This window comes from Danio aesculapii, chromosome 21 (genome assembly GCF_903798145.1).
Source record: "Danio aesculapii chromosome 21, fDanAes4.1, whole genome shotgun sequence".
Classification (NCBI taxonomy): Eukaryota; Metazoa; Chordata; class Actinopteri; order Cypriniformes; family Danionidae; genus Danio; species Danio aesculapii.
The window spans coordinates 16,312,367-16,339,495 of NC_079455.1; the positions used below are offsets into that span (position 1 = coordinate 16,312,367).

The 27,129-nt window shown below is 34.9% G+C and overlaps 2 protein-coding genes across 2 annotated transcripts in view; both read right to left on the reverse strand.

The window, feature by feature from the left end:
• The window catches only part of LOC130214339 (collagen alpha-1(XXIII) chain), a 194,574-nt gene extending 191,795 nt beyond the window's left edge, over window positions 1-2,779 (reverse strand). The window contains exons 1-2 of the mRNA XM_056445987.1: window positions 2,212-2,779; window positions 1,875-1,944 (exon numbers count right to left, since the gene is read on the reverse strand). Coding sequence (XP_056301962.1) covers window positions 1,875-1,944; window positions 2,212-2,487 — 346 coding nt within the window. The 5' untranslated portion in view covers window positions 2,488-2,779. The remainder of the gene's footprint in view (window positions 1-1,874; window positions 1,945-2,211) is intronic.
• A 2,573-nt stretch (window positions 2,780-5,352) lies between these two features.
• clk4b (CDC-like kinase 4b) lies at window positions 5,353-25,708 on the reverse strand. Its single transcript, XM_056446392.1, has 13 exons — window positions 25,612-25,708; window positions 19,774-19,931; window positions 15,176-15,389; window positions 14,646-14,736; window positions 14,281-14,347; window positions 11,263-11,379; window positions 11,011-11,177; window positions 10,828-10,922; window positions 10,342-10,471; window positions 10,167-10,249; window positions 10,011-10,090; window positions 6,008-6,098; window positions 5,353-5,675 (listed from the first exon to the last, which is right to left on the reverse strand). Exons 2-13 carry the CDS (start codon window positions 19,929-19,931, stop codon window positions 5,529-5,531), a joined length of 1,440 nt encoding a protein of 479 aa, XP_056302367.1. The 5' UTR covers window positions 25,612-25,708; the 3' UTR covers window positions 5,353-5,528.
• Between the last annotated feature and the right edge of the window lie 1,421 nt (window positions 25,709-27,129).

A 27,129-nucleotide genomic window follows, 5' to 3' on the forward strand; every position in this document is an offset into this window, starting at 1 on the left:
CTTATCCTGCCTAATTAACCTAGTTAAGTCTTTAAATGTCACCTTAAGTTACATAGAAGTGTCCTGAAAAATAGTCAAATATTATTTACTGTCATCATGGCAAGGAAAAAATAAATCAGTTATTAGCAATCAATTATTATTAAAATTATTATGTTTAGAAATGTGTTAAAAAAATCTTCTCTATGTTAAACACAAATTGGGGGAAAAAATAGACAGGCAGGCCAATAATTCTGACTTCAACTGTACATTTGCATTTGGATTCATCAGGTCAAGACAGGTGGTTTAGAGGTCTGTTGGTAACTCCATCCATGTTTGGTGCCGCACATGAACCTACATTTATTTTTAGCTTTAGAGTCATTTATGACAAAGTATTTTCAGTTTACCTTTTTTAAAAAAAAAAACTTGCAGAAAATTCAGCATTCAGACCATCTTAAACTTAATCCTGAATAATGTAAAAAAAAAATATTTAAAATATTTATGAAATGTTTTACCACTTACAGTGCTCAGCATATTTTTATCCATTTCTCAGTGAATATAGGCAATGTAATTTGATGCATTTAAATAAAACAGAATTTTTTTTATTAGAAAAATATCACAGCAAAATAATAAAAAAAGAAAATTACAACCTACAAAATTAAAAATGTTATTTAATATTTTTCTATAACATATAAATTTGGGTGTACTAGTTTTTGTACCGTTATCGTAAGTTATTTTGTTAGATAAGCTCCAGATTTGGCTTCAGTATTGAATAATGTAATGTACTTGTACAAAGATAATATTGAATAGCATCCTATGAACAATATGAATTTAAAAGATAGATTTGTGAGGGGTGTACATGCTGAGCACTGTATGTTAACTTTTTGTTTCTTAAACTATTCTTTCACAGGCACTGTTGGGTAACATTTTAAAATTAATATATTACAATGTTTAGCCTATAGTAATGTTTTTTTTTTTTTTTTTTTAATAAAATGCAAAAATAACATACTTTCACATTACTTTCATTAAACATACGAACACATTTAGCTACTTTATGAGTTTTAAGATTGAAATGTACCCAGATAAGAACTAAAACACTCTAGGATGTTTGGGTGTCAACCTAAACAAAGCCCAACCTAGAAAATGTTTCACCAGCCGCCACTAAAAACAGCACCAGCTCATGTCTGAGTTTGAGCCCATGCTTATGCATCATCATGATGTATCACAAAACGTGTACTTCATATTGTTGTGAATGTGCTCAGGAACATTTGTCAAGGCTGTGGATTAAAGATAATGTAGAGAATAATAATAAACCTCAATCTATCAACAGGAGACACAGGTATAATAAGTAGTTTGCATTGTAAATATTGTCAATTGGGCAATTGTCAATTAACTTTTTAATTAAATTCATTTTATGTAATAATATACATTAAGTACTGGAATACCTTTTAGGTTAATGAGTTAATGCACCAGTTACAAAGACACAGATAAAAAAAAAAAAAAAATCAACTGCATCTTAGGAGTTAATTGACAAAAAAAAATTTTTTCATGAACTACCCATTACAATTCCTAAATTTAACAGCGCAGATTGCAATATCTAGATAGAAAAGTTATTAATTCAGCTTTTCCAAAGGTTTGATTGAAAGATTTATAGTCATAATACCCATTAAATGCTAAATATAAGATGCTTTGGTGGGAACTGAAGAAGCTTCATAAATAAGACAAGTCTCTATTGAGCTGAGCATTCTTATCAACATCACATGTTAGCAAGTCACCTGCTGCATAATTTCTTGACCAAGTTAAAGGCAGAATTCAGATTTTTGAGATAAAAATAGAGTGAAAAATGCCTCAGCTGATAGTTTTGGAAGAAGAAAAAAACATCCTGCAGAAGAACAAACCTGGAGGACACGAGCATTCCTGCGCTGCTTCTCGAGCTGTGCGAATCTTCGACACTCCATCTTTCAGTCTCTGAGAAAATAAAAGCATAATTATAGGATACAATATAAATAAACAAATGAAATTCTGCGCAGTAAAAAACTGGAAAAGTAATTTTAACACAATTTTAATCCTTAAACACACACAAAAAATAAGAAAACAACTTTGAAACAACCAAAGGTACATTATAACATACATTTCCTAAATTAATATATTTTCAAAGAGCTACATAATAAATGTTATTCACAAAACTAAACTGAAACCAAAGCCTATTTTTATGGATTGTAATATCCTCCTCACCTCTTGCACAAGTTTCTCTATCGCATCCCACAGAGTCGCGTGCTCATCCAAGGTCGCGCGCACAGGTTGAATCACAGATAGTCGCTCCATCTCCAAAACTTCCATCTTGCGTTCAAGTTCAGATGTTTTAACGTTCATAAAGAGACAGATAGCCACTGACGACGCCGACAGCATGAAGCACACGAGGGTCGTTGCGCAGTGGAATAAGTGTGATGTGTGATGTCCATTGCTGTGTGATGTCTTTGACACTTCTTTTGAGTCTTCGGTTGAAACCATTTTAGCTTTACAGTTCTCTTATCCTCGTACTTCAATGCTCTTTTGACGCTCTGGTAGATGTTTATTTCAGTAAAGCGAAGTTTTCTAGCTTCAGCTGAAAGGAGACGCAGTTGATGTGACGCACACGAGAAGAGCGCGCGCCGCGTACTGAAAGAACTGGTGGTCGCGCGCTTCACTGACTCGAGCGCAGTTTAAATGTTTTCCCTGTGAAGTGTATCTCGGAGAATGTAGTCAGCCCCTTTCTCGCTGCTGAACTACCGTCAAACAAAATAATGCAAAACGACAGTGTGTGAAACGGGAGTGTATGTGTGAGTGTGTCTTCTCCCACTCCTGCCCGCCCTAGAGGTCAAAAGTCAAACCTAAAGGTTGACGGGGGTCTTACGAGGTATGTATTCTTTTACTTTAAAACCAGGCGTGTATTTAAAGTGTTTCGGTAACCAACAACTGGAGTTTAAGCTACAGGTAAATAAACAAGTAGAAGCGAACTAAAATTACGCTTTTTAACTTAAAGGCATAGTTCAAGTGCTTCCAAGCCTTTATGAGTTTCTTTAATCTGTTGAACACCAAAGAAGGTATTTTGAAGAGAGTTGAAAACCTGTAACCATTGACTTCAAGTCAGTGGTTACAGGTTTCCAGCTTTCTGCAAAATATCTTTTGTCTTCAACAGCAGAAAGTCAGTCAAAAATTTTTGAAAATGTAAAGGGTGAGTAAATGATGATAGAATTTTCATTATTGTGTGAATTCCTTTACCTTCTTATGTGTATGATCAATATAATTTTACTTCATTTTACAAATTGATTGCATTTTACAAATATATGCAAAACTAAACGTAAGAGCCAAGCACTTCCCTGGTACAAAACAGCTTGTGCTTTCTTAACAATTTTGTTTTTAGTTAATTAGTTAGTTGTCAGGATGGATTTTCCAGAAAATTCTACTTTTACTCATACACATGTCCTTGCACCAAATGTGTAAATTAAACGCAACATAAATAAACAAACGGAACAAAAATAAAAATAGTTTTTTGTAGTTAAAAACAAACAAAATGATAAATCTTTATTTTTTTTTAAATTATGGTTGTGGTGACAGATTTCATGGATATGGTTCATTACATATCCATATGTATACGTCCTTATCTATATCTATCTATCTATGTTTTTCACATATACAGTGCTCAGCATATATAAGTTAATATTTTAAATTCATATTTTAATAGGAAGCTATACAATATTATATTTGTGCATATACATTAGATTAATCAGTAATGAAGCCAAATCTGGGGCTTATCTAACAAAATAACATACGATAACAGTACAAAAACTATTACACCCAAATGTATGTTATAGAAAAATATTAAATACAAATTTAAATATGAGGGAATTTTTTTTTTAATTTGTTGGTTGTATTTTTTTTTTTTTTTAATTTTTTTATTTAGCTTGAATTTAATTGCATTATCTTTTAATTTCTAAATATGTTTGGTGACTAAAATATTATTTTTAAAAATATATGTTTAATAAATCTGTTTTGTTTACATGCACAAAAATACCTTGCCTATGTTCACTGAGAAATGGATAAAAATATTCATTTTCAAAATGGGCTGTACTCAATTATGCTGAGCACTTTATGTTCAATATAAGTTCACTTCATGATTGCATATTACAAATATATGCAAAACTAAAAATAAAATCCAAGTGTTTCCCTGATATAAAAAAAAAAATTGTATATGCCTATTCTGATACACACCTCCTTACATCAAATGTGTAAATTATACCCAACATGAAGAAACAAATGAAACAAAACTCAGTTTTAGTTTTTTGTAGTTAAAAACATACAAAATGTTAAATCTTTTTTTCAATTATGGTTGTGGTGACATATTTCAGGGATATAGTCCTTATCTAGATGTAAATTTAGTCCAACGTGAACAATTACCATACCAATGTTTATTTTTTAGTTTTGTCTAGGCATGGGCCAGTATATGATTCTGACGGTGTGATAATCTTTTATAGAAACATCAGTTTCATAGTATTGGATTACTGCTCCAAAATAAGTTCTTTTTTAAATGCCGGCATAAAAAAACACCTTTTTTTTCTCCCATTGAACACAATATATTTTATTTGGAAAAAATAAATGTATAATATTTTGGACCAGTACAACAGACTGCTGGAGACACTGTTGCCCTAAAAAAACAAATAAAATAGTTGTGAATAACATGTTTAAAAAAAAATATACCTTAGGAATGGTATAACAGAAAACTTTGGCGGTTTTAAAACCTTGACTTTTCCAAACTGCAATAAGCCTTGAAACCAGGTATCGTCCCATACCTTGTTTTGTCTTGGTTGACAATATTTGTATCCACTAAGTACAATTTGAATATAGTAAAACGAACTTGAAAGAAACATGCAAATGTGAATAAACTTATGCCTATGATTAAGTGCAACCAAAACAGAGTCAGCTCGCATTAACTAAACCACAAGCTCATAGGAATACATCAAAAATCTTTTTTGCGAATACCACATTACATGACCCTCTGAATGTCAAATTATTAGTGCTTTATTGCACAAATTATAGTATTTATTTTTTCTGTAATAAAGAACACATATTAGACTTGCAGCCAAGAAAATTTACTTTACATGTTGCGAAATCTCAAGACTTTCTCCACATGATGTCCATATGCTGTCCAAAAGAACAAACTCTAGTTTCAGCATCTGGACAAAATAGGCCTGGTGGTGCCCTCTGCAGGACAGAAAATACATTATTATTTAGTTCACCGGTTTTCTAATTAAAGATATTAATAAAACCCAAAAAACACACTGTAATCGCTCTGAATTGAGTTTACTATTATTAAGAACAAGAAAATAAAGACACAAATCATATGCAAAGCATTCAAGTTTTATTTGCCAAAAGTACATTGGAATTTGGCCCATATATTCAAAGAGACAATAAATATGGACAGAGGTAATAATGCAGGCAGTCTTAAAGCAGACTGATACAGTCAGCGGCAGTCTCCCTGGGAGCAGTAATGTTCATTCAGTGTCGCCTCCGAGTCACTTTCTCGCTTTTCTTAACGGGTTAAAAAAAGGATGCCCGATGGCCTGCTCCAGGGTAATTCGTTTGGATGAATCGTACTCCATCATCTTCTGCAGCAGGTCAAAAAGCAGCTCGTGCTCCGGCGTTTTAGAAGACATGTATTGCTGAGTAAGAAGATTTAAGCATGTTATTTTTCTAGTTAATCCAAATAGTAGTAAGTCTCAGTTACACACTGGCATCAGATCCTCTCCAGTACTCAAGGAATAAAAGTGTTACATATACAGTGTGGTCAAAAATGAAGGAATTTATAACCAGAAAACACAGCCATCAATTTAGAGAAAAATAAAACTGTCCAAAACATTTTGTACTTGTGCATATAAACAGAACATTTGTAAAGTATTGCCTTAAATGAATGTCCAAAAGAAGTGTGTATTAGCGATGTAACATACGATTTTAGAATTTAAAAAATGAGTTTAGTCAGCGTGATGATCTTTACCTTTAGAGGTTTACAGTGTTTCCTCACGTATCTCCCAGCTGAGCTGTGCTCATCCCAATCCAGTTTGTCATGGTGTACATAGCGCCGCTTCCTGACCAAAAAAAAAAAAAAAAGTCACGCATTAGTCAAACACAGATCTCACAAATCCAAAAGCATCTCAGATGTTTATAATAATTCAGAAACAAGCAGTGGAAGCACTATGCATATAGAGTAGTCCTCAAGTAGTACAGATACCCTAACTAAATCATAACACCATTAAAAAGATATGGGTTTCAATATTACACAAATAAATGTACATAATAGGGCTGCACGATATTAGAAAACGTTGACATTGCGATATTTTTTCTCTGCGATATATATCACGATAGAAATGCAATTTAACAAGATGACTTAAATAGCTCTTTTTGGAAAGTCATTCATTTAGATTGCTTGTGATGATTTTGTAGGGGAGTAAAATATACATATATATTTTATGTAATTTATTATATACATATGACAAACTCAGTCATAAATAAACAATGGAGCAAACGTTAAAGTGACATAAATAGTGCTTTATGGCTTTCTGCGCAGAGTCTAACAGTATTCGGGTAGAGAAATTTAATATTCAAATGTAAAACAGTCTTCATCATATACAGTTAGAATTATTAAACCCCCCTGTTTATTTTTTCCCTCAATTTCTGTTTAACGGAGAGAAGATTTTTTTTCAACACATTTCTAAACATAATAGTTTTAATAACTCATTTCTAATAACTGATTTATTTTATCTTTGCCATGATGACAGTAAATAATATTTGACTAGATATTTTTCAAGACACTTTTATAAAGCTTAAAGTGACATTTAAAGGCTTAACTAGGTTAATTAGGCAGGTTAGGATAATTATGCAAGTAATAACAATAGTTTGTTCTGTAGACAAAAAAATTATCTTAAAGAGGCTAATATTTTTTACCTTAAAATGGCTTTTAAAAAAATTAAAACTGCTTTTATTCTAGTCGAAATAAAACAAATAAGACTTTGAAAAAATATTATCAGACATACTGCGAAAATTTCCTTGCTCTGTTAAACATAATTTGGGAAATATTTAAAAAATAAAAAAATAAACTTCTACTGTAAATGATTCAGTAAAATTAATCTTTATTAACCTTCTTTATGAGCTTTTAAATGTTTTAAAGTCTTTTCACAATCACAGGCCTTAAAAACACATCCAGATGATAAACTTTCACTCTTTATGACAAACTTTCAGTCTATTACGGTTAAATTCTGCTGTGTCTCCACAAATCTCATGCATTTCTGGTCAACAATAATCCCTACCCAACACTGCATATCTTGTTATGTGACTATTGCGGGCAGACACATTACGATATCGATACTGAAACAATATATTGTACAGCCCTAGTACAAAATGTGCTCAAGTATTCAAATATAAATGTGCAGATAATCATTACTACAAAAACTGACAATTCATTAATTATCATCATCATCCAAACTGAATCAATGTTTCCTCTGCAGCATCTCTTTGTATTCATCCACCATTAAAAGATGAATTGTGTGGAGTTTTCAATGGGATGGATTATGTGCATAAAAGCCTTTTTTTTTTGTTTTTATTTCCTTTTATTTACCTAATGACTGTTTAAACGTATCTGCCCAGATCCCTTGATGTGTGCATTTCTCTCTTTCTGCCATGTGCTAAGCTCCTTCCCTCTTACAACTCTTTCTATCAATTTGTGAAGGACAAGTTCTTTCAATATGTGCTGAAAGAACCGTAAGGATCTAGTGGTTTCGAAGAGAAATTTATGACTATAATTAATGATTTAATTGTGCTACCAAGTAAAATAAAAACGTATATGCACAATATAGCTTTTTACATGCAATATAGCCAAACACATCCAAGACTCTGATTACCCAAATTCAGATTAAAAGGCACAGAATGTAATTATGCCTCTTGAGGGCGTGCATTTATAACAAACAAACGTAGGGATTTAACGATTCGACAATTCAATATTGTTCACGATATTAATCTTGCGATTTAGTCACGATTTATCTTACAAAATTTTTTGAAACAAATGTAAGTTGAAGAGCCCTTTCATTTTTTATTAAATGCTGTTAATTTTTTGCAAAACAATATATTTTCTGCCATAACTAAATTGCTATTTTAAAAACAAATTCCAATAAAAGAATAATAAATATTAAAAACGTATTAATATAAACAAACTAAAACTGTGCTGTGATTATACATTTTAAAAAAGAAATATCAGAATATCGATATTTTCTGGCATAAGCTGAGGTCTTTGCACATTTATAATGTCCCCTGCTGAAAAAAAAAGACTCCCCCTTTCCTGGGGACTGAGATGGCTGGTAAGGAGAGGTAAGCTTGTACAGAGAGCAGCATATACAGAGGTGGTCAATAGGCCCTCTGCTCCAGGGGACTGGCCACTGGCAAAAAAAAGACTGATTATAAAATTAGTAATTATTTAGTAGGATAGAGACAGGAGTTGAACAGGATTATGAAGGTGAATGATTAATATTAATTGTATAATTAATTAGTATAAGTATCAGTGTGATACACTTAAGAAGATATAATCCTGAACATTAGTAAATATTTAATAATAAGCAAATTATTAAAACATGCATAAACTAATTTGAAAAGGAGAGGGTTAGGGTCTTCAGACTACGCTACGAAAACACTGATGCACCATGTGATCTCCGTAGCACTCGTCAGAGCAAGCGGAGCTGCAAATCATCTGGTCTGCTTGGTTTGGCTTATTAATGGGGTTTTTTTGCGTATAGAAGTGTGTGACAGTAGTTTTCCCCGTGCTGACGGTTTATGTGCTGTGACACATTCGTTGTTCTGTTAGTGCAAGTAAACGTCTTTTTGCAGTATTTGCACACAGTTTGTATTTTGTCTGGTGCACTTCACTGCTGTCATTTTACTCTGAAACTCAAACTCTTGCTCACCCTTTATTGTACCTGTAAATACAGGTGTTTCTAGAAATGTATCGCGATTCATTCAACATTAAAACCGGTTTAGTCACATTTGAATCGATTTTCAACCGGCTCACGGTAAATCGTTACATCCCTAATCAAAGGCGTAGTTTGATGACAGCGGGACTGAGTTTTAAATTACAGAAGTTAATGGCTTCCTTAGATCCTATGGGATGTCTGAAGAAATCATGTTCATAAATAAGCTAAAGTATTCAAACCTTATTATAATAGCAGTTTAAAGCAGAGTAAAGCGAAATGCTGTTAGAGCAAAATGACAGCGCTAAATTGCTAATGAAGAAAAAACATGTATAGTGTCTTTAAGCTATTGCAATTACTGAACTAGATTGACAGGTTAAAGAGCCCCATTATACATTAAAAAGGGTCATATTTTGGTTTTAGGGGTCTCCAACAACAGGCTAATATGCATGCAAGGTCAAAAAACACTTTCATGGTCTTATAATATGCATTTATTTTTACCTAATTATCCCAGCGACTCCCATATGAATCGTTCAGTGATTCATTTGTTCCCAAAGCCCCCTTAGCACGAAGCTAATCTGCACTGATTGGACTGATGACCGCCTGTTGCAATTCGTCGACAGCATTCAGCACGAGAGTGACATGCCTAGCAGGCTTTATCAACAATATAGAAGTAGTCAGAGTGCTTAGTGTATGTGTGAGCATACCTGTCAACACCTGATTTTCTCCCGTATTTCAGACCCATCTCCAGCCACGTACCCATTTTGTTATTTATCCCAGAAAACTCCAATAGTTTTAATAGTTTAACAATAGTTTTAAACACTGTCCACTTTCAGATTTAAGCCTTAGCTGGAAATTTTACTTCACTTAGAGAGGTGTTACACACTACATGGAAGGTCATTTTCAAAAACCCATAATAGGGTCTCTTTAACTGAAAATAATCAACTTGTTTCTGAATTATACCACTCTCAAAGCTCAAACACATGGTAACACATGCTATTAGACAATGTTGTGGAGAACAAGAGTAATATTATGCCAGTTATGTACCTGGTTTTCTGAAGTAGGTGTGTAGGAATGGGGCCTAAAACCTTCTCCATCATGGCCAGATGCTCCTTACTATCATGAGTCTGAAAATAGAAACATTCTGTCAGCCTCAAGTCAGAAATTAGGAAGAATAATAATGTTACATGCCAAACTTCATACCTGAAATAACGTTAAGCCAAGATAGAACTCAACCAGGATGCAACCCAAACTCCAGACATCACAAGCCTGGTTCCAGCCCAGTTCTGCCAACAGAAATCAACATTTTGAGATTTAAAAAATATGATGATATTAAAGTAGACTTCACAGAAATAGAAATAATAGTAATATAATCCACCCAATATGACTTCAGGAGCTCTGTAATGACGGGTTGAAACAACAGAGGTGTGATGTTCATGGTCATAGGTGGCATTGCCAAAGTCCACCACTTTCACATCCAACCTTTTTAAGGTCCTCTCATCTCGCTTCTGTAACATATTAAACATTAGTATCAGCAACAATATCAACATCATCAAATATTATAGGATTATAGCAGCCTTCATGGTCACATGATCTCTCAGACAGCAATCTAATCTGGCAAGTTGCGACTCAAGAAACATTTCTTGACATTATCAATTCTGAATTCAACAAATGCCAAGTCTGTTTTTTGTAAACTATTAATGAATTTTTCTGAATCTTTTAATGAACAGAAAGAACATGTATTTGAAATAAACAACGAATGTCTTCACTGATACTTTTCATAATTTTAATCCATTTAAAAATCGAACCGGCCCCACAATTTTAATTAAAAAATAATGTAACACTTCATAACACAATTACTTACCATTCTAGAGTTATATTTAATGTCATAGTTGGAGTCCACAAAGAGAATGTTTTCTGGCTTCAGGTCAGTGTGCGTCAACTTGTTTTTGTGCAGAACTAAAAGCAAATAAAGAGATGTATGACTATTATGAATATAGAACGAATCACCAATGCTTTTTTATTAACAGTTTTAATATACACTCACAGCGCACGGCCCTAAAGATCTGGTCCGCCATGTGTCTGATCTGATTCAGTGAGAAAGGCATGAATCCATTCTCCTTCAGGAAGTCATATGTGCTCAGACCCAGCAGCTCAAACACTATGCAGATGTGGCCGTGGTGATCGAACCAGTCAAGCATCCGGACACAAGCACTGCAACGAAACAAAGGCAAGTTATTCTATATTTGTAGATTTTATACATCTTATATGTATTTCTACACCAAAGTCAAATACTCACAATCTCTTTTCATCATCGAGAGAGTTTATCCGCTCAAGCACATCAACTTCTGACAGCGCTGCCTCACGATAGCGCTCAATATTTTTGATGATTTTCAGTGCCACTCTTACATTACCTCTGAAATAACAATAAAATCACCTTAAGTATTTATGGCGATCGGCCGATTCTGATGCTTCAAGCTTTATATAACTTTAACATTGCATAAACAGAGTGTGTATATAGGAATCAGAGAGTGAAATTCAATACATTTTAAGACCTTATAACCACTTTCAATTCAATTCAATTCACCTTTATTTGTATAGCGCTTATACAATGTAGATTGTGTCAAAGCAGCTTCACATAAAAGGTCACAGTAAATAGGAACAGTGTAGTTCAAGCGGAAACACTGGCGAGATTTTAACTTACAGTATATTTACTAAATATTAATGTAAGAAATTGATCCAAAACTAAAACATTATTCATATACTAAATAAAAATCTATTAAATCTAGCTAATTCAGCAGGTTGGTTCCCATAGACCCTTTTGAGGAGTGTAAATAATAACAATGGTCCCAATGCATTTCCTGTTTTACATTTTTAATTTCTATAGCTTCAGAGAATCCAAAAAGAGCCACATATTGATAAATAATGTTATGATAGATGATTGACTCGCCTCTTGTTACAGTTATGAAATAGTTTGATAACAAGCAGGAAATGTTCATGGGCCAATGACATCATCACATTGAAATGGTTATTTCACACAATAATGGCGTTTTTCTGGTTACTGCAGTAAACAAAGCAGCATGATGTTAAATCTAGCAGGATTTAATTGATTTCATTAACTACACAGCACCCCAATATTCAAAGATTAAATTTAGGCAAACTTTAGCATACAACCATACATTGCATAATCACAAATGATATAGAATTGAATACCTTGCAAAATAGCATTTAAGACTTGTTAATACTTTTTAAGGGTCTAAAATTTCCCTATATTGATTAATCAACTTTTAATACATTAAGCACAATACTTCAGTGGAGATCTCTCCTTACCGATGAGAATAAATAAAGACTGTTGCATATAATCCCTTAAACATGTTTCTTATAACCATTTAGTGTGGACATGTCATGGTCAGAAGCAGCTTTACAGAAAACAATAGATAATACATAAAAAATTTAGAACAAAGCAATTTGGAAACATTGCGAATGATGAAAGAAGAATTCAACATGTCTCAATCAAGAAAAAGTTTGGAGTGCATATTTGATGCATAACGCCTGGCTTATACTTCCGCATTGAGTGATCGGCGTGACCCACGGCGCATGCCTTGCATGTTGTCGTGCATTTATACTTCTGCATGCTGGTTGTGTTGCTCTGCAATAACGCTTTAAAAATGTTAGCTGGCAGTGAGGTTTTTTATTCCTCTGTGTCGAGTTTCTTCGCTGGTGTTTTGATTTTTCTGAATGCTATCTTATTGAAGTAGTAGCTCAAACTCGCTCATTTTGAGGCAGGATCCGGGGGACATGCAACAACTTTCATCATAAGGTAAACACAAAACAAGACTTTCCATCTAGAGCTCCTTCACAGGACTCGACACTTGTAAACACTCGCTTCAATGGGTTCGCGCAGCTCTTGGTTCCACCCACACTTGTCAGCGATACCAAGCTGACTGATCACAACGATTGCGATACGCATCGTTGTGACGTGTAGTTACATTTGAGAGGTCCGCAACATCGTCAGCAACGGCCACGGCAAGGGCTATGTGTCCACATGCAGGCTGCACCAGAGCATAAGTGTGTGTGCTTGACGCAGAAGTATAAATCAGCCTTAAGAAGGTCAAATGGATCTTCCTCTGCATGCAAACCCATAAACGAACGCTTGCAATCACTTCAAGTGATGGGCCAGATTAGCGAGTACCGATTGAGTCATAAAATGTGATTACTGGCCGATACCAATTTCCGGCCGAACGATTAGACCATACCTATTAAGTTTGTTTAGATTAACATTTTTTTTTATTTTAAATTAACCCTGACTGTAAATGGTGAGGTATTGTTCATTTTTGGGTGAACTACAACTTTAAGACATTCAGATTTAAATAAAAAAAGAATACATTTAGCCCTGATTTGCTTAGTGTTCACAAGCCAATTTAATTCTGAATCAATTGTTGCCATAGAAACTACCACCACTAACCCATTTCACACATACATAGCTTTCTGGAAAATTACCAGTAATTTTTTGAAAATACTGGTAAATTCGTTCCGGCATTTTCCCGAAAGAGAAATTGCAACATTACCGGTAATTTGTTGGAATGCTGCGCTGTGTGAACGCAGAAGTAAAATTGCCGGAAAGAGCACGTTTACACTTAGAACACGCTGACAACTGCTCCAGCCAATCAGAACACTCAGACGCATTCACATCTGCGCATTGACATCAATATTTTTTCAGACAGATTTAGCTGTCTGATGTTAGTCTGATAACATTTCTATGTTCCTTCTTAATGCCAACTGTGTAAAGATGTATCGATAAAATGCTTGATAAAAACCGCTGTTTGTTTACCTTTAAGCTCTACTTTCGTCAGTTGCTTGACGCATGTGCACGTGAAGCAGCCGGTGAGCGCCAGCACATACACATATCTTACGTACATCTCAACATGTGAAAGTATTCTTCCATATGTTTTCTTTGAAGTTGTTCAAAATACTTATCCATCCAGAGTTTGTAATGTAGTCAGATGTTTACAAATACAAGCACAACCATTTAGAGGTCATTTCTGGTTAATGAGGTTAGAATTTACAAGTATTTTTGACTAGATGTGACAATAGTCTTTTCCGGAAAAATTCCGTAATGTCCTTGCCTATGTGAACAGTGCTTTTTTTTTAAACTTACCAGTAAAGTCGTTCCTGATATTTACTGGCATCACTGTGTGAAAGGAGCTATTGATGCGTCCAAAACAATGCTAAGCCCAATTAATATTTAGCGATGATGGACAGAGTAACTTTCTTAATGAAACTCTTTTTCATGAAAAAGTCACAGAATCTGACTTACTTTGAGTGGTCAAGGCACTCCACGACTTTTCCAAAGGCTCCTTCTCCCAGAGTCCCTACAATCTCATCTACAAACCGGATAAAAAGACGGTTATAAATGAAACTTTGTTAATGTCACATGATGAAGCAACATATAAAAGCACAGATTTTACAGTACTAATGGGGACTTGACAAGTTGAGTTAAATCATATTGATTGAGTATAAAAGTCTGTGCCAAATTAAAGTTCCACAGATGATATTTAAATTTCAATGTGTTAATACTAAAAGTCTTCAAAAGTCCCCTTATAACCCCTAAGTGTAGGTTGAATTGTCCCATTAATAGACACAGAACAGACAGTTATATAAAGAAAGGGTTGTGTTCTATACATCTTGCTCTTAGCATGTCTCCATTGTGATAGACCAGGTGACCCTCCTCATCATCCTCAATACTCTTGGTTCTTTTCCTGCGATGGCTTCTCTGGAGTTGGGGAATCATCATCACCACCATCAAACACCAGTCAGATTCAGGCCCGTACACATCATTCATTCATTCAGCGAGGGGGGGTTGATGAAGAGGAGGGAGTGATTCGGACCCCCGCGTCAGGTCACGGCGGCAGCAGCAAATTCAAATTCATCGCCAAGCAACGGCACAGGGCCACCATAGTGTGTGTTACAGAAGAAAGACATGGCAACACATTTTCAGACAGGAAAAAACGTTCTTTGAAGTGCACAGCTAATTCTGTTCATGACCCTCAACCAATCAACAAATAGCCATTTCTGCAACCAATGAGAGAAGTGAATCAACTGATTCCCTGAACAGATGCTTTCTACAGTAATTCTGAACTTACAAACTAATGGACTTACATTAACAAATACATTTAAGTAGAAATCAGCAATGACAATGACAAATATTTTACCGAGTCTGAGCCAGGACTGCGATGGTGTGAATGTTGGCGAGCTCTGCTGCTGCGCCGACTTCGCCCGCTTCGGGACTGGCTACAGTGGTGGCCATCTTTCTCCCGCTCTGTTTCTCTGACCGGGTCCACTCGACCCTTATAACCGCTATGCTCCAGACTGGCCTCTCTGACCCTGCGCTCTCTGCACTCCAGCCTCTTTGAGCTGATGTGACACCTGTAAAAAACAAATACCACAAAGTGAGGAAGGAGGCACAGCTCCGCAACTGATAACAATTAGATTTCGACAGCTGAATTTACAGATGGTCTGCAATTTATTGACCCTTTCAGCAGGGGATAAGGAATGCAGAATCGTGATCTGCTGGGTGCTGAAAGCATCAAGTGACTCCTCGAAAAGGAGGAGTCGACAAGTAAGCTATACATAGACAGTGCCACAGAAACAAGTTCTGAGAGAGAGGTTATGAGTGAAAGCGATGCTTTAACCTGTCAATGTTGCTGCAATAAATCTGTTAGGAGGATGCCGGGGCGTTGTGTATGATTTAAACTATTTGCGATCCAAATCACAGCTGTCAGCCTATAGCACAGTAGCAGAACATCCTGTGTTACACCAACTGGGAGGCACACTGATTTATACTGCAACAAACTTCAAAAGACCATAAGGCCAAGCATTTTGCATACTTTTTTTAGGGGTGAGAAATATTTATTCCCTAAAACAATACTGTAATTGTCATTTTTATCAAATTAACATTACTGTCACTTCGCCAATAGTTGTGCAATAAACCATTTTTTACATTCAATAAAGAATAGGAGTCATAGGTAGGCCATACGGAATCTGCACGCGCAGAAATCCACAGATTTTCAGCCCATCGAGTCAATGTATTTACATGTATAAATGTAAATATATATTCATTTAGTTTTTTTAAATAATTTCACTAATATTATTGTAATATAATAATAGTAAAATGAAAATGTTCATATGATTCATTTATTTCTGTCTTATAGTAGATATATTCATTCATTCATTTTCTTTTTGGCTTAGTCCCTTTATTAATCTGGGGTCGACACAGCAAAATGAACCACCAACTTATTTAGCACGTTTTTTTGCAGCGGACGCCCTTCCAGCTGCAACCGATCACTGGGAAACAGCAATACACTTCCATTCACACACATTTTAGCCTTCCGAATTCACCTATACCGCTTGTCCTTGGACTTTTGGGGGAAACCGGTGCGCCTGGAGGACACACACACACCAACACGGGGAGAACATGCAAACTCCACACAGAAATGCCAACTGACCCAGCCGAGGCTCGAACCAGCATAGTAGATATATAAGAGATTTGCACTGTTTACCAAATAAGCGGATCTAATTAGATTAACACATTGTAAACTCAAGAAGGTCGCAGGTTCGAGCCCCGGCTGGGTCAGTTGGAATTTCTGTGCGAAGGTTGCATGTTCTCCCCATGTTTGCGTGGGTTTCCTCCAGGTGCTCAGGTTTACCCCACACTCCAATTAGCTAAATTGGACGTAGTGTATGTGTGTGAATGCAAGTGTGTATGGATGTTTTCCAGTAATGGTTTGCAGCTGGAAGGGCACATATGCAAGGAAACATATGCTGGATAAGTTAGCGGTTTATTCCGCTGTGACAACCCCTGATTAATAAAGGTACTAAGCCGAAAAGAAAATGATTTTTTTAATATCATATATTAAGTTTTTAGTTATGATACTCCTAAAATCATTCCACATAAATCCGCAGATTTTTTGTACAAAATCCTCCACAGAAATATAGCAAAAATGTCTGCAGATTCTGTCTGGCCTTAGTCATAGGTTTATTTTACTTTAAAAAAATGTATTACATTTTTTTTTATAAATTTGCTGTTAATCTACTCCCACTTAGACCATCCCAGATGTAGGTGACATTTTCTTCAGCAAAACACTAAAGAAGATTTGAGCAGCAAAATGCTCATTCTGTACAAGAAAGTTAACATTATATTATTACCTTTGAGCCACAGCCTCAGCAAACAGTCTTGAGTATAAGCGTCCTGTCAGATAATTAAGAATATCAAACACTGGCAATATGTAGCATGTCTTCCCAATTGTAATCCTGACGATATGGTCTTGTCCAGACTGATCATGTAATTTCATTAGACCTCACTTTATTGTCAGAACCCATTGGTATTAATTTTATTTATCTGAATGCTATCGCAGTCGATGACTTGGGTTTTATGAAAATCACCAAGTACCACAGTTTTAGCCTAAAAAAAGACTTGTTTCTAAAGCTTCCTGTGAGACAATTTAGAAAACTAAACACAGGGTGACTGAACGAATCACTCATTGATGTAACCAACGCACAAGTTTTAGAAAATAAATGCACATTTGAGGCTTGCTCACACCAAGAAAACTATTATAACACAAGTATCATTATTCAACCAGAATCATTAAGAACAGACAAGTCCACACAACACAGAAATAGTATTGTTGGTATTCTTTTCTGAACAATCTCCCTGTACAATTATTAAGTAACAAAAACACTGACCACTTTTTAACATACATTCGAGTTAAACAGCTTAATCATAAAAAACTTGGTTTAATGTTGTGGTTGTTAACTGGATTTTTTTAGTCCATGTAAACCAGAAGTTGCTACGAACTTCAGTACTGTGACAGATTTAAGTTAAATGTAGAGGTTGACCAATTGATCATTCAGACTGTTAATTGAGAACACTGAATTAATCTGCATCGGCAGAGTTTACTGAACATTAGGCCGGTTAGGCGCGGACACATTTGGAAGCAGTATTGTCAGTATTGTCAGTTCTGTGCAGCATCAACCAGCATGAAGTTTAATAGTCACAAAATTAGTAGCCATCTCTAAAATTATGGTAATTATCAAAATCTAAAAGCTCGAAATACCTCAATATGCCATTTATTCAAATCAATTGTGAAATTGCATGTAAAAAAACATTTCATAACCAAATGAATTCACACAAAATATGTGCCATAATTTCTATTCCATTTGTTAGTGAAAAGGTTATTTTTATCTTCTGTAATATTTTTGCTAATGATTACATAGTTAAATTACATCAATGTCAAAATTCTAAAAGGTGTGCATTATATTGCATTGATTAGACAGGCTTTTGTTTTTCAATATACAGTTGAAGACAGAATTATTTGCCACCCTGAATTATTAGTCCCCCTGTTTAATTTCTACCCAATTTCTGTTTAACGGAGGGAAGATTATTTTGACACATTTCTAAACATAATAGTTTTAATAACTCATTTCTAATAACTGATTTATTTGATCTTTGCCATGATGACAGTAAATAATATTTGCATAGATATTTATCAAGACACTTCTATACAGCTTAAAGTGACATTTAAAGGCTTAACTAGGTTAATTAGGTTAACTAGGCAGGTTAGAGTAACTAGACAAGTTATTGTGTAACGATGGTTTGTTCTGTAGACTATTGAAAACATATTTAGCTTAAAGGACCTAATAATTTTGACCTTAAAACATTTTTTTATTATTGAAAACTGCTTTTATTCTAGCTGAAATAAAACAAATAAGATTCTCTCAGGAAGAAAAAATATTATCAGACATACTGTGAAAATTTCCTTGCCTTCCTTCCATTTGGGAAATATTTAAAAAAGAAAAGAAAAAAAAATGTAAACAGGGCTAATAAACTGTATGTTTAATTCAAGCAATTCTCTGATTTATCTAAATATTGGCATTGACCAGAAAAAACATTGTTTGACCTCAACAAAAATAGAAGACATTCTGTTTTGCTCCTCACCATCAATCACTCGCAGCAAACTAAAATATTGTGGAGTGGTTAAGTGTATACTGCCCAAGTATATTCTTTCAAACTGATATCATTAGAAAAAGAATGCCATTCATGAGCGCAAGTGAATTTTCTTATTTTGATTTAAAATGACCGAGACAAACCTTTTTTCTTCTCTAAACTCACTTTCATAGACTAATTCACCACAAGACTGGAAAAGCCTGCCAACAAAGTAAATAGTGTTGATTCTGACTTCACGTGAATGTCATTGCTAATGAATACAAGCTTGAAATGCTCTTCTTTTTTATATGTATGCAGTTTTGACATTGATGAAACTGTTAGGGCAGAAAAACACTTTAATAATGATAAATGACAAAACTGCAGCCCATGCTTAAAATAAAACATCAATTTATGCAGGTGTAGATGTTAATATAGTCATTCTTGTAGTGAACATGCTTTTACAAGTTTTCTAAAACTAAAAGAAAAAGAAATGGCTGCTAACATTTTCCACTCAACACAACACTTTAGCCAGACATTAATCTCACAGCTTACATTCTGGACCAAATCCCACTTGCAGTCATAATGACAGAAGGATTGTACATCAAGGGGATTCTTTAAATTGCAAGTACAGATCAGGACCTTCAGATAGGCCTGATTACAGCACTTGTCACCCTGACAGTTTATCTTTGAATCTAGGAATATGGAGCACTACATCATCTAAGGCACTGCAAACATGCAAGACAAGCTGGCAGAGCTTAAACCCACCAACAAAGAAGTGTAAGAATACACAGGGCGCAGTCAAAACACTCATGTCTCATTCGTTCTTACCTCTCGTATGTCTTATAGTGATGAGTTCGGCCAGGTTGCCTCTCTCTTTCTCCGCTCCGTGATCTGTGTTTGGGTCTTTTGTGCACCTCCACTCTCTCCTCCCAGCTGTACTCCGCAATCCAGCCATCCGGTGACCGCATCCGCTTAGATCGCCGCATCTGACCACACCAGAATAGAAAAAAGGAACAAGTTGACGATTGGGAAACTGTATCCTAGGACATTCTCCACACCCCGCTAGCTTGTAAAATTCAAGACTGCCGAGGTTATGCCAGCTCTCCACTCCAAAAGTTATTAAATGTCATGTTGCCGAGTTGTTGCTGCAGTTATTTTGACTTGTTAGAAGTGGTGAACAGTTTACCATTTAGTTAATCCATGTTTACAGATATTACATAACTAATTTATAGGCAATGAAAGCTCAGCAATCAGGTTTGATTATAAATAAAGGTCTGGCCGAACAAATATTCAATGAAGAACATTGAAAGCAATGTCCCTCATAAAGACAAGTCACTGCTAGTAAAAGGGTAAGAAAATATTTTAGATAAATATTAAAGAGTTGTCTCCACAGTAGACTGTGTTAAGAAATGCGCTTACTTTTGTATTACAAGCTTCTTAAAATGTTGGTTAAAATTTACATTTAGCAGACGCTTTTAATCAGGGGGGCATTTAGCGATTCAACAAGAAGAGGCAATGCACACAAAAAGTGCTAACTAACCAAAGGAAACGTTAGTGCTCGTACAATTACGTGCTAGACTAGACAGTTTGTAAATATACAAATTGTGCAATTCAATAATTTAGTAAAAATGCGATAGCTGACAAATTTGCAATAAAAAAAATTCTTGCTTAAATGAAAATGGAATATTGGAATAGGGGTGTCCAAACTTAGTCCTGGAGGTCCGGTGTCCTGCATATTTTATTTCCTACCCCGATTAGACACACCTGAACCAGCTAATTAAGCTCTTTCTAGGTATACTAGAAACTTCCTGGGAGGTGTGTTGAAAGAAGTTGAAGCTAAACTATGCAGGACAAAAAAAATTCGCAAGAGTTTGCGAAATGAAATATATTTTTTATTATTTAATTTCCCCTGCCCAGAGCATACTAGCCAACTGAGTGAGCACAATTGAGAGGTGAGTGTCTTGCTAAAAAGTTAACAAAGTATTGCCAGTGACACTCAATCTAGTAGCAAGAAACAGCAAAGTACAATTTCAGAGTTGTTTCAGCCATGTTAGTTTGCTGAGTGTTCTGTATTTTTATAATTATTTTCATTTGTTTGTTTGTATTATATAAGGTACACTACAGTGTTTCCTCTAGGATTTTTTCCAGCTGTGGCAGCAGACTATGTTGGTCATTTTACACAGATCTACCAACTACATGTGGCGTTATTTCATTGACAAATGTCGTGAGCGCAGTATTAAGTTGAGATCGCATTTATGAAATGAACTACGACCATGTCAATCGTTTTCCTCTGCTCCTCGCCGATTTCCTCTGCTCGTGCACAAAACTTCTTGCACGCCCACAAATATACGCTGCTCAAGTGCAGATTTTCTTGCGCGCCCTCAAATAAATGCCGCTGAAGCACGATTTAGTGCACTTATGTAACAAGTATGTCTCCAACATTTATTAGATTTGCTAGAAATATTTATGAATGTCTCTAACAGACCTACAGAGCAGCATTAATGCGTCCTGAAGTAAAGAGAAACGGCTATAAACTCCAGCAAGATAAAGTCATTGTATGCAGAACCACAGACCTTTATCTATAAATAAAATATAATTAAGGAAACTGTGTTCATCATAACTGAAAGCTACGCCTTGTTTGCTGGCCTCACGCATCACACACCTATCTGTCAGTCAGTCAGTCTGTCAGCACGTCACCTTAAATGGTTAAACAAAGAATGCACAGCACTACTGTTACAGAAGTTTGCGCTGTTATAATTTACTTAAGTTTTAATACGTTTTCGGTGCGATTATAAACCGCTATTTAAAAAAAACGAATATTTTGAATAAGAAGCTGTAATGTAGCCGTGGCGGAATGAATTTTGGCGTGGCGCCCCACCATGGAAGAATGAATGTAGCGGAAACCATGCACTAATCTCCCTAATTTGAGTTCAGCTTGTTTACAGAAAGGTAAGGTCATTTTATTTGTGTTTACAGTTTGCTCTAAAGAAAAATCAGTGTTTCGTTTCTGAATATTTAAAAATAAATTCAAATTAATGTTTAAGTAAGTTAATATCTTTTCAGTTCCTTTTTTTAACTAACACCACTCACTGGACTATGGCAGTAAGAAGCTACAATACAGATTATTGAGCTGATGCTTGACTACAAAATTGCATCGCAAATCAAAATGTCAAAAAAAAATTATAATAAAAAACTATATATATTAAACAAAAAAACAAAAAAAATGCAATTACATATTTTACCCAAATCGCACAGCCCTGCCAAAGTCGATCTCCACCTACCTGACGGGCAATCTTCGTGGGAGGAAAAATATATTTCAATGACTTCAAATTAACTCAAAAATTGGTAAATTATATATGAGCAGTGCTGTTTTTCAAAATATGCAAGTTATTTGGTCAGACAGTAAATAAATAACCATTCATTTTTAAATTATGCGAGTGTGTACGTTTTCGAGGAAAGTGTATCCTGGAAAGCGTGCAGTTTAGACACGAGGTTATGAAAGATAGAACACAGTTAATGACAGTTAAAGTAATGATTTGTCTACTTTTATTCAACAAGATCAATAAACAATTGTCAGTCAGCTTGTAAAAAGGAAATACCCGTTTTTTTTTTTTTAATTACACTTAAAATGATAGTTAAAGAGGCTAACTGCAAACATACTCCCAAACATGAAAATGCACCCAATATTTACTCCTTTACTTGTTTCAAACCAGTTTTATTAGTTTCTTTTTTCTGTTGAACATAAATAAAGATATTTTGCAGTGTTTTATGCTTTCTTTAAAAATATCTTCTTATGTGTTCCCCCAAAAAAGAGAAAGAATCACAAATAGATCTAAATTGTGAAGGGTGTGTAAATAATGACAGAATTTTTTGGGTGAGTGTGTTTTCCATGATGTAGCTCAGAACTAAAATCACTCAGATTTTCCAGGTGGTAGCAAGTTAGTTATATATAATAAATAGCCTAAAATTACCATAAGGGAACATTCTGAATACTTGTGTATTATTATTATTTTAGAAATAACTACGCTGTAACATTCTTGAACGTTTTTATAGTTGCCAAAAATAACCTGAAACAACGTTCACGTTTATTTAAAAAATATAAATCAAATAAAAATTTGATTTATAAAAAGTCCCCATAAACCAGAAGCTGCTACCAATTTTTTTTCATATTGTGAGCAGTTCCTAGAGAAACTGAATTTTTACTGTACATTCACACCAAAAGCGGCGAGAGCGTCAAAGGAATCGGAATTAATTTTCAATGGGAGCCGGCAGTGATAAGTGGCGAGGAGCAGCGCGGCACGTCTTCACCGGTGTGGGCGTCGAGGAGAGTTGAAATCAAATCAACTTTATGATAATAAGCTATGACGCGGTTCGGTGGCAAGTAATCGGAATGCAGAAGTCCACCGCTTGAGAGGAGTCCAGAGAACAAGAGAACACAGTCCTGTGAACTTTGTTCCCAAGGGTTTTGATTATTGTGGTCACCGGATTTTCATTCATTTGCAATGTTTTCTTACAGGAACATATGTTTAAAAAAAGTTACTAGCGAGTAGGCATGGGCCGGTATAAGATTCCAATGACATGATAACCTTAAATAAAAATATATTGAATATAATGATAACCGTTTTCAAGGTATACCACGGTTTGGAAAAGTCAAGGTCCTAAAACCGCCAAAATTTTCGGCTATACCATTCCTATGGTACAAGTAAGATTTTTTTTTTGTTTACGTTTTTTTTTTTTTTTAGGATTTAGGACAACAATATCTCCAGCAGAAAAGATATCCAAAGATGCCGTTTTAAATTGTAAAGAAATCAGTGTTTTTGAAACTAATGAAGACAGCAAAAGTCAATAATTTATTTGTATTATTTCACCTGAGATGTTTACTGCTTCAATATTTTAAATGTTTCTCAAAATAAAACATATTGTGCTCAAAAGGGGAAAAAAACTTTTTTTTTTTTTTTACCCAGATATTAAAAAATAACTTATTGTAGAGCAGTAACCACAATACCGCGAAATATTTACCCATACCTAATCCCAATTTTATTTTTGTACCCCTATCCCTTGGCCCTTAAAACCGTGTGAAGGGCTTCAAAATTTACCCCTAAGAAATGGGACATCACTACAGCACCTGCACACGTCATCATATGTTATCGTGATCTCATGCTTCCTATAAGATCAGACGATGGCGACTGCTGTAGTAACACAGTTGCTTTAATTTTTGGTATTTATCTTCAGGAAATCACTGAAGGCATATATAACATACTATCATAACGATATAATGCGCGTTTTTAAAACACGACCACAGTTATGAATATATTAAAACATGCTTGTTTGTGTAAAAATTCATAATAATGACAAAAAAATACTAATTTGTGAATCTCCTTACTTCTGGGAGCAGCTATCCTGTCGTTGTGGCTGGTGTATGCTGGGAAATTTTCTTACCCCTAGGTTTCGATTTTGGTCCCGAAAAATCTCCGTTCAAAGGGCTATCTACCCTTTCCCCATAGCCTTTAAGCTAACATTAAAGAGGATTGGAACACCCCTACCCTTCTGGGAGCTGAACAGATGTAGTAAAGTAGCAATTTCATTCAGAAAGATCAGGAAAAGGGTTTGGCGAGAGTTATTATAACCTAACCGAGTCCTCCTGCACATCCTTTCTGTTTGTTGTCAAAACTGACAGTTGGGGCAGCACAAGTATGTTAGCCACGCCCAATTCTAAGATATACACAATCAGACAAATTAACTGAAAACTAACAGGAAGTGATTTTAGAGATTTTAAAGAAAGATTAGAAGGGCAAACATTTTGTTTTTCTTAATGACATGTACAGATGAATTGCTCACCACAAAACTGGCAATGCGAGCTAAAATCATATGGTTAGATTTGACTTCACAAGGACTTTAATATTTTGGTTATTTTAAAAATAAACATTGTCTATAAAAAAATGATATTATATATTTTTTTTTTGTAAATATATGTTTGTTTGTTTGTTTTTTTATAAATAATGTATTTTCTATTTTGGGCTACTTAAATTAGAAGCTCTTATCATTCCAACACATACAGCCTAAAGCGAGACAAAATACAATTACACAATTTGTGTTATCGGGCAAATTAAATATGAACATATTCCTCGGTAAAAACATTTAGAACACAAATAAATAGACTAAATGTAAATGTGGTGAGTGAAAGTGCTCCAGAAATGTATTTATTGCTACAGATATTTATTGCTCGATATATCACACCGGTTATAAAACTCGTTAAAAACAAAGCACAAATCCCAAAACTGACAGGAGCATGTATAAACGTTGTTTGTGTGCATTTGATGTTTGTTTACAGCCGTAGTTTGTCAGTAACGTAAACAAAGAGCTAATCTCGTTAGCCACCGCCCGGCAGACTTTGCCAACTCGGGTTAGTTACAGCATTAAACAACTGTGAATTTACTGGATTAATTTATTGTTAACGTTAAAGTAGTCAGAAGATCCAAAATAGCATTTATTAAAACAAAACGCTTCAAATATTCAGCTTATTCGGAAATGTTTTAGCTTTGGGCGGCTAGCTAGTTAGCAGTCAGGCAACCGCAAGCCACTTGCACTTAATGTCAGCCCTGAGGTAATGAATAAACTTGTGAAATAAAGTTTTATGTTACACATTTAAACTTAGAATATTCTCACCTTTCACTCGTAACTTTCAGGTCGTGAAATAAGAAACTCAGCGTTCCAGACTGAACTTTAGCACCGTGTGTTAACACTTCCGCTTTACACCACTCAACGTTTCCGGTGAAGCGGTTTTCTGGGTACGTCTATGGTGAACACTCAACACAGTATTTTTTGTCACAGCTTTTTACGGCCAAGGCTTTTTATTATATTACTATCATATAATAACAGTAAAATTACATTTACATCTAAATTTATATGTATTCTTCATCTTCATATATTAATCTTCATCTTCATATACAAAAATAATACAAATATTTTGATATTCTGACAGGAGTCCGTGGATATGTCACAAAATTTCTTATTAGAAACGTAAATTTGTGAGATATCATTTTGATTTCATAGCAACATTTAAAAAACAACATTTTCTTTACAGTAATCTTAAACCTCTGAAAGTTTTATATGATTAAATGAGTCTTTTACAGAGATGGGTTGCGGTTGGCATCCGCTGCGTAAAACATGTGCCATAAGTTGGTGGTTCATTCCACTGTGGCGACCCCGGATTAATAAAGGGACTAAGCCAAAAAGAAAATGAATGAATGAATAAATGAGTCTTGTGACTTTTTCTAACAGGGGTTTGTTGACCTCTAGTGGTCCACAAAGAAACTGTAGCGTTTATAATGAGATGAGCATGGGACTGCTAGACTTTTTATTCATGAGCGTTTTACATTACATTTATGGCCTTTATCTCTGCTTTGACAATTTAAAGTTTTACAGAGTTAGCCTAACATTGCTTAACACTCTTATTAGTTGAAAATAATATTTTGTCTGGGTTGGCCATGCAAATTATGGTACGAAGCACATTGTAGTTTCTCCAAACCTATTTTGCAGATTAATTTGTGACCCTGCATCATAAAACCAATAGTGTATTTTTTTAATTGAGATTTATACATAATCTGAAAAAATAAGCTTTGCATTAGTTTATATCTGTTAAAATAAGACAATATTTGGTGAGTTAAAACTATTTGAAAATCTGGAATCCAAGGGTTAAAAAAATAAGATTGAAAAAATCACTCTAAAGTTGTTGGAATTAAGTGCCTACCACACAATCTTTATTGGAGACAGGTCAGGACTGCAGGCAGGCCAGTCAAGTGCCTGTATCCCCTTCCTCCGAAGCCAGGACTTTGTAATGTGTGTAGAATGTGATTTTGCATTGTCTTGTTGAAATATGGATGGGTGTCCCTGGAAAAGAAGGCATCATATTGTGCTCCAAAATCTCCATGTACTCTCCAGCATTAATAGTGCCATTACAGAAGTGCAAGTTACCTTTGCCAAAACCAATGACACAATTCCATACCATGACAGACCCTGGCTTTTGGACTTGCTTCTGATAACAGTCTGGATGATCCCTTTTTTCTTTGGTCTAGAGCACACAGCGTTCATTTCTTCCCAAAAAATACGGATTCATCTGACCACAGTACACTGTGTGATGGTCCATCGCAGATGCTTCCGAGTCTAGAGAAGTCAACGTCACTT

Excerpts from the sequence above, each read along its gene's own strand:
- clk4b (XM_056446392.1), bottom strand. The coding sequence starts at position 19,931 with ATGCGGCGATCTAAGCGGATGCGGTCACCGGATGGCTGGATTGCGGAG. Across the intron at positions 11,380-14,280 it reads GAGTGCCTTGACCACTCAAA|AGGTAATGTAAGAGTGGCAC; the intron begins GTAAGTCAGATT and ends TTGTTATTTCAG. Across the intron at positions 10,472-10,827 it reads TTAAATATAACTCTAGAATG|AAGCGAGATGAGAGGACCTT; the intron begins GTAAGTAATTGT and ends AATATGTTACAG.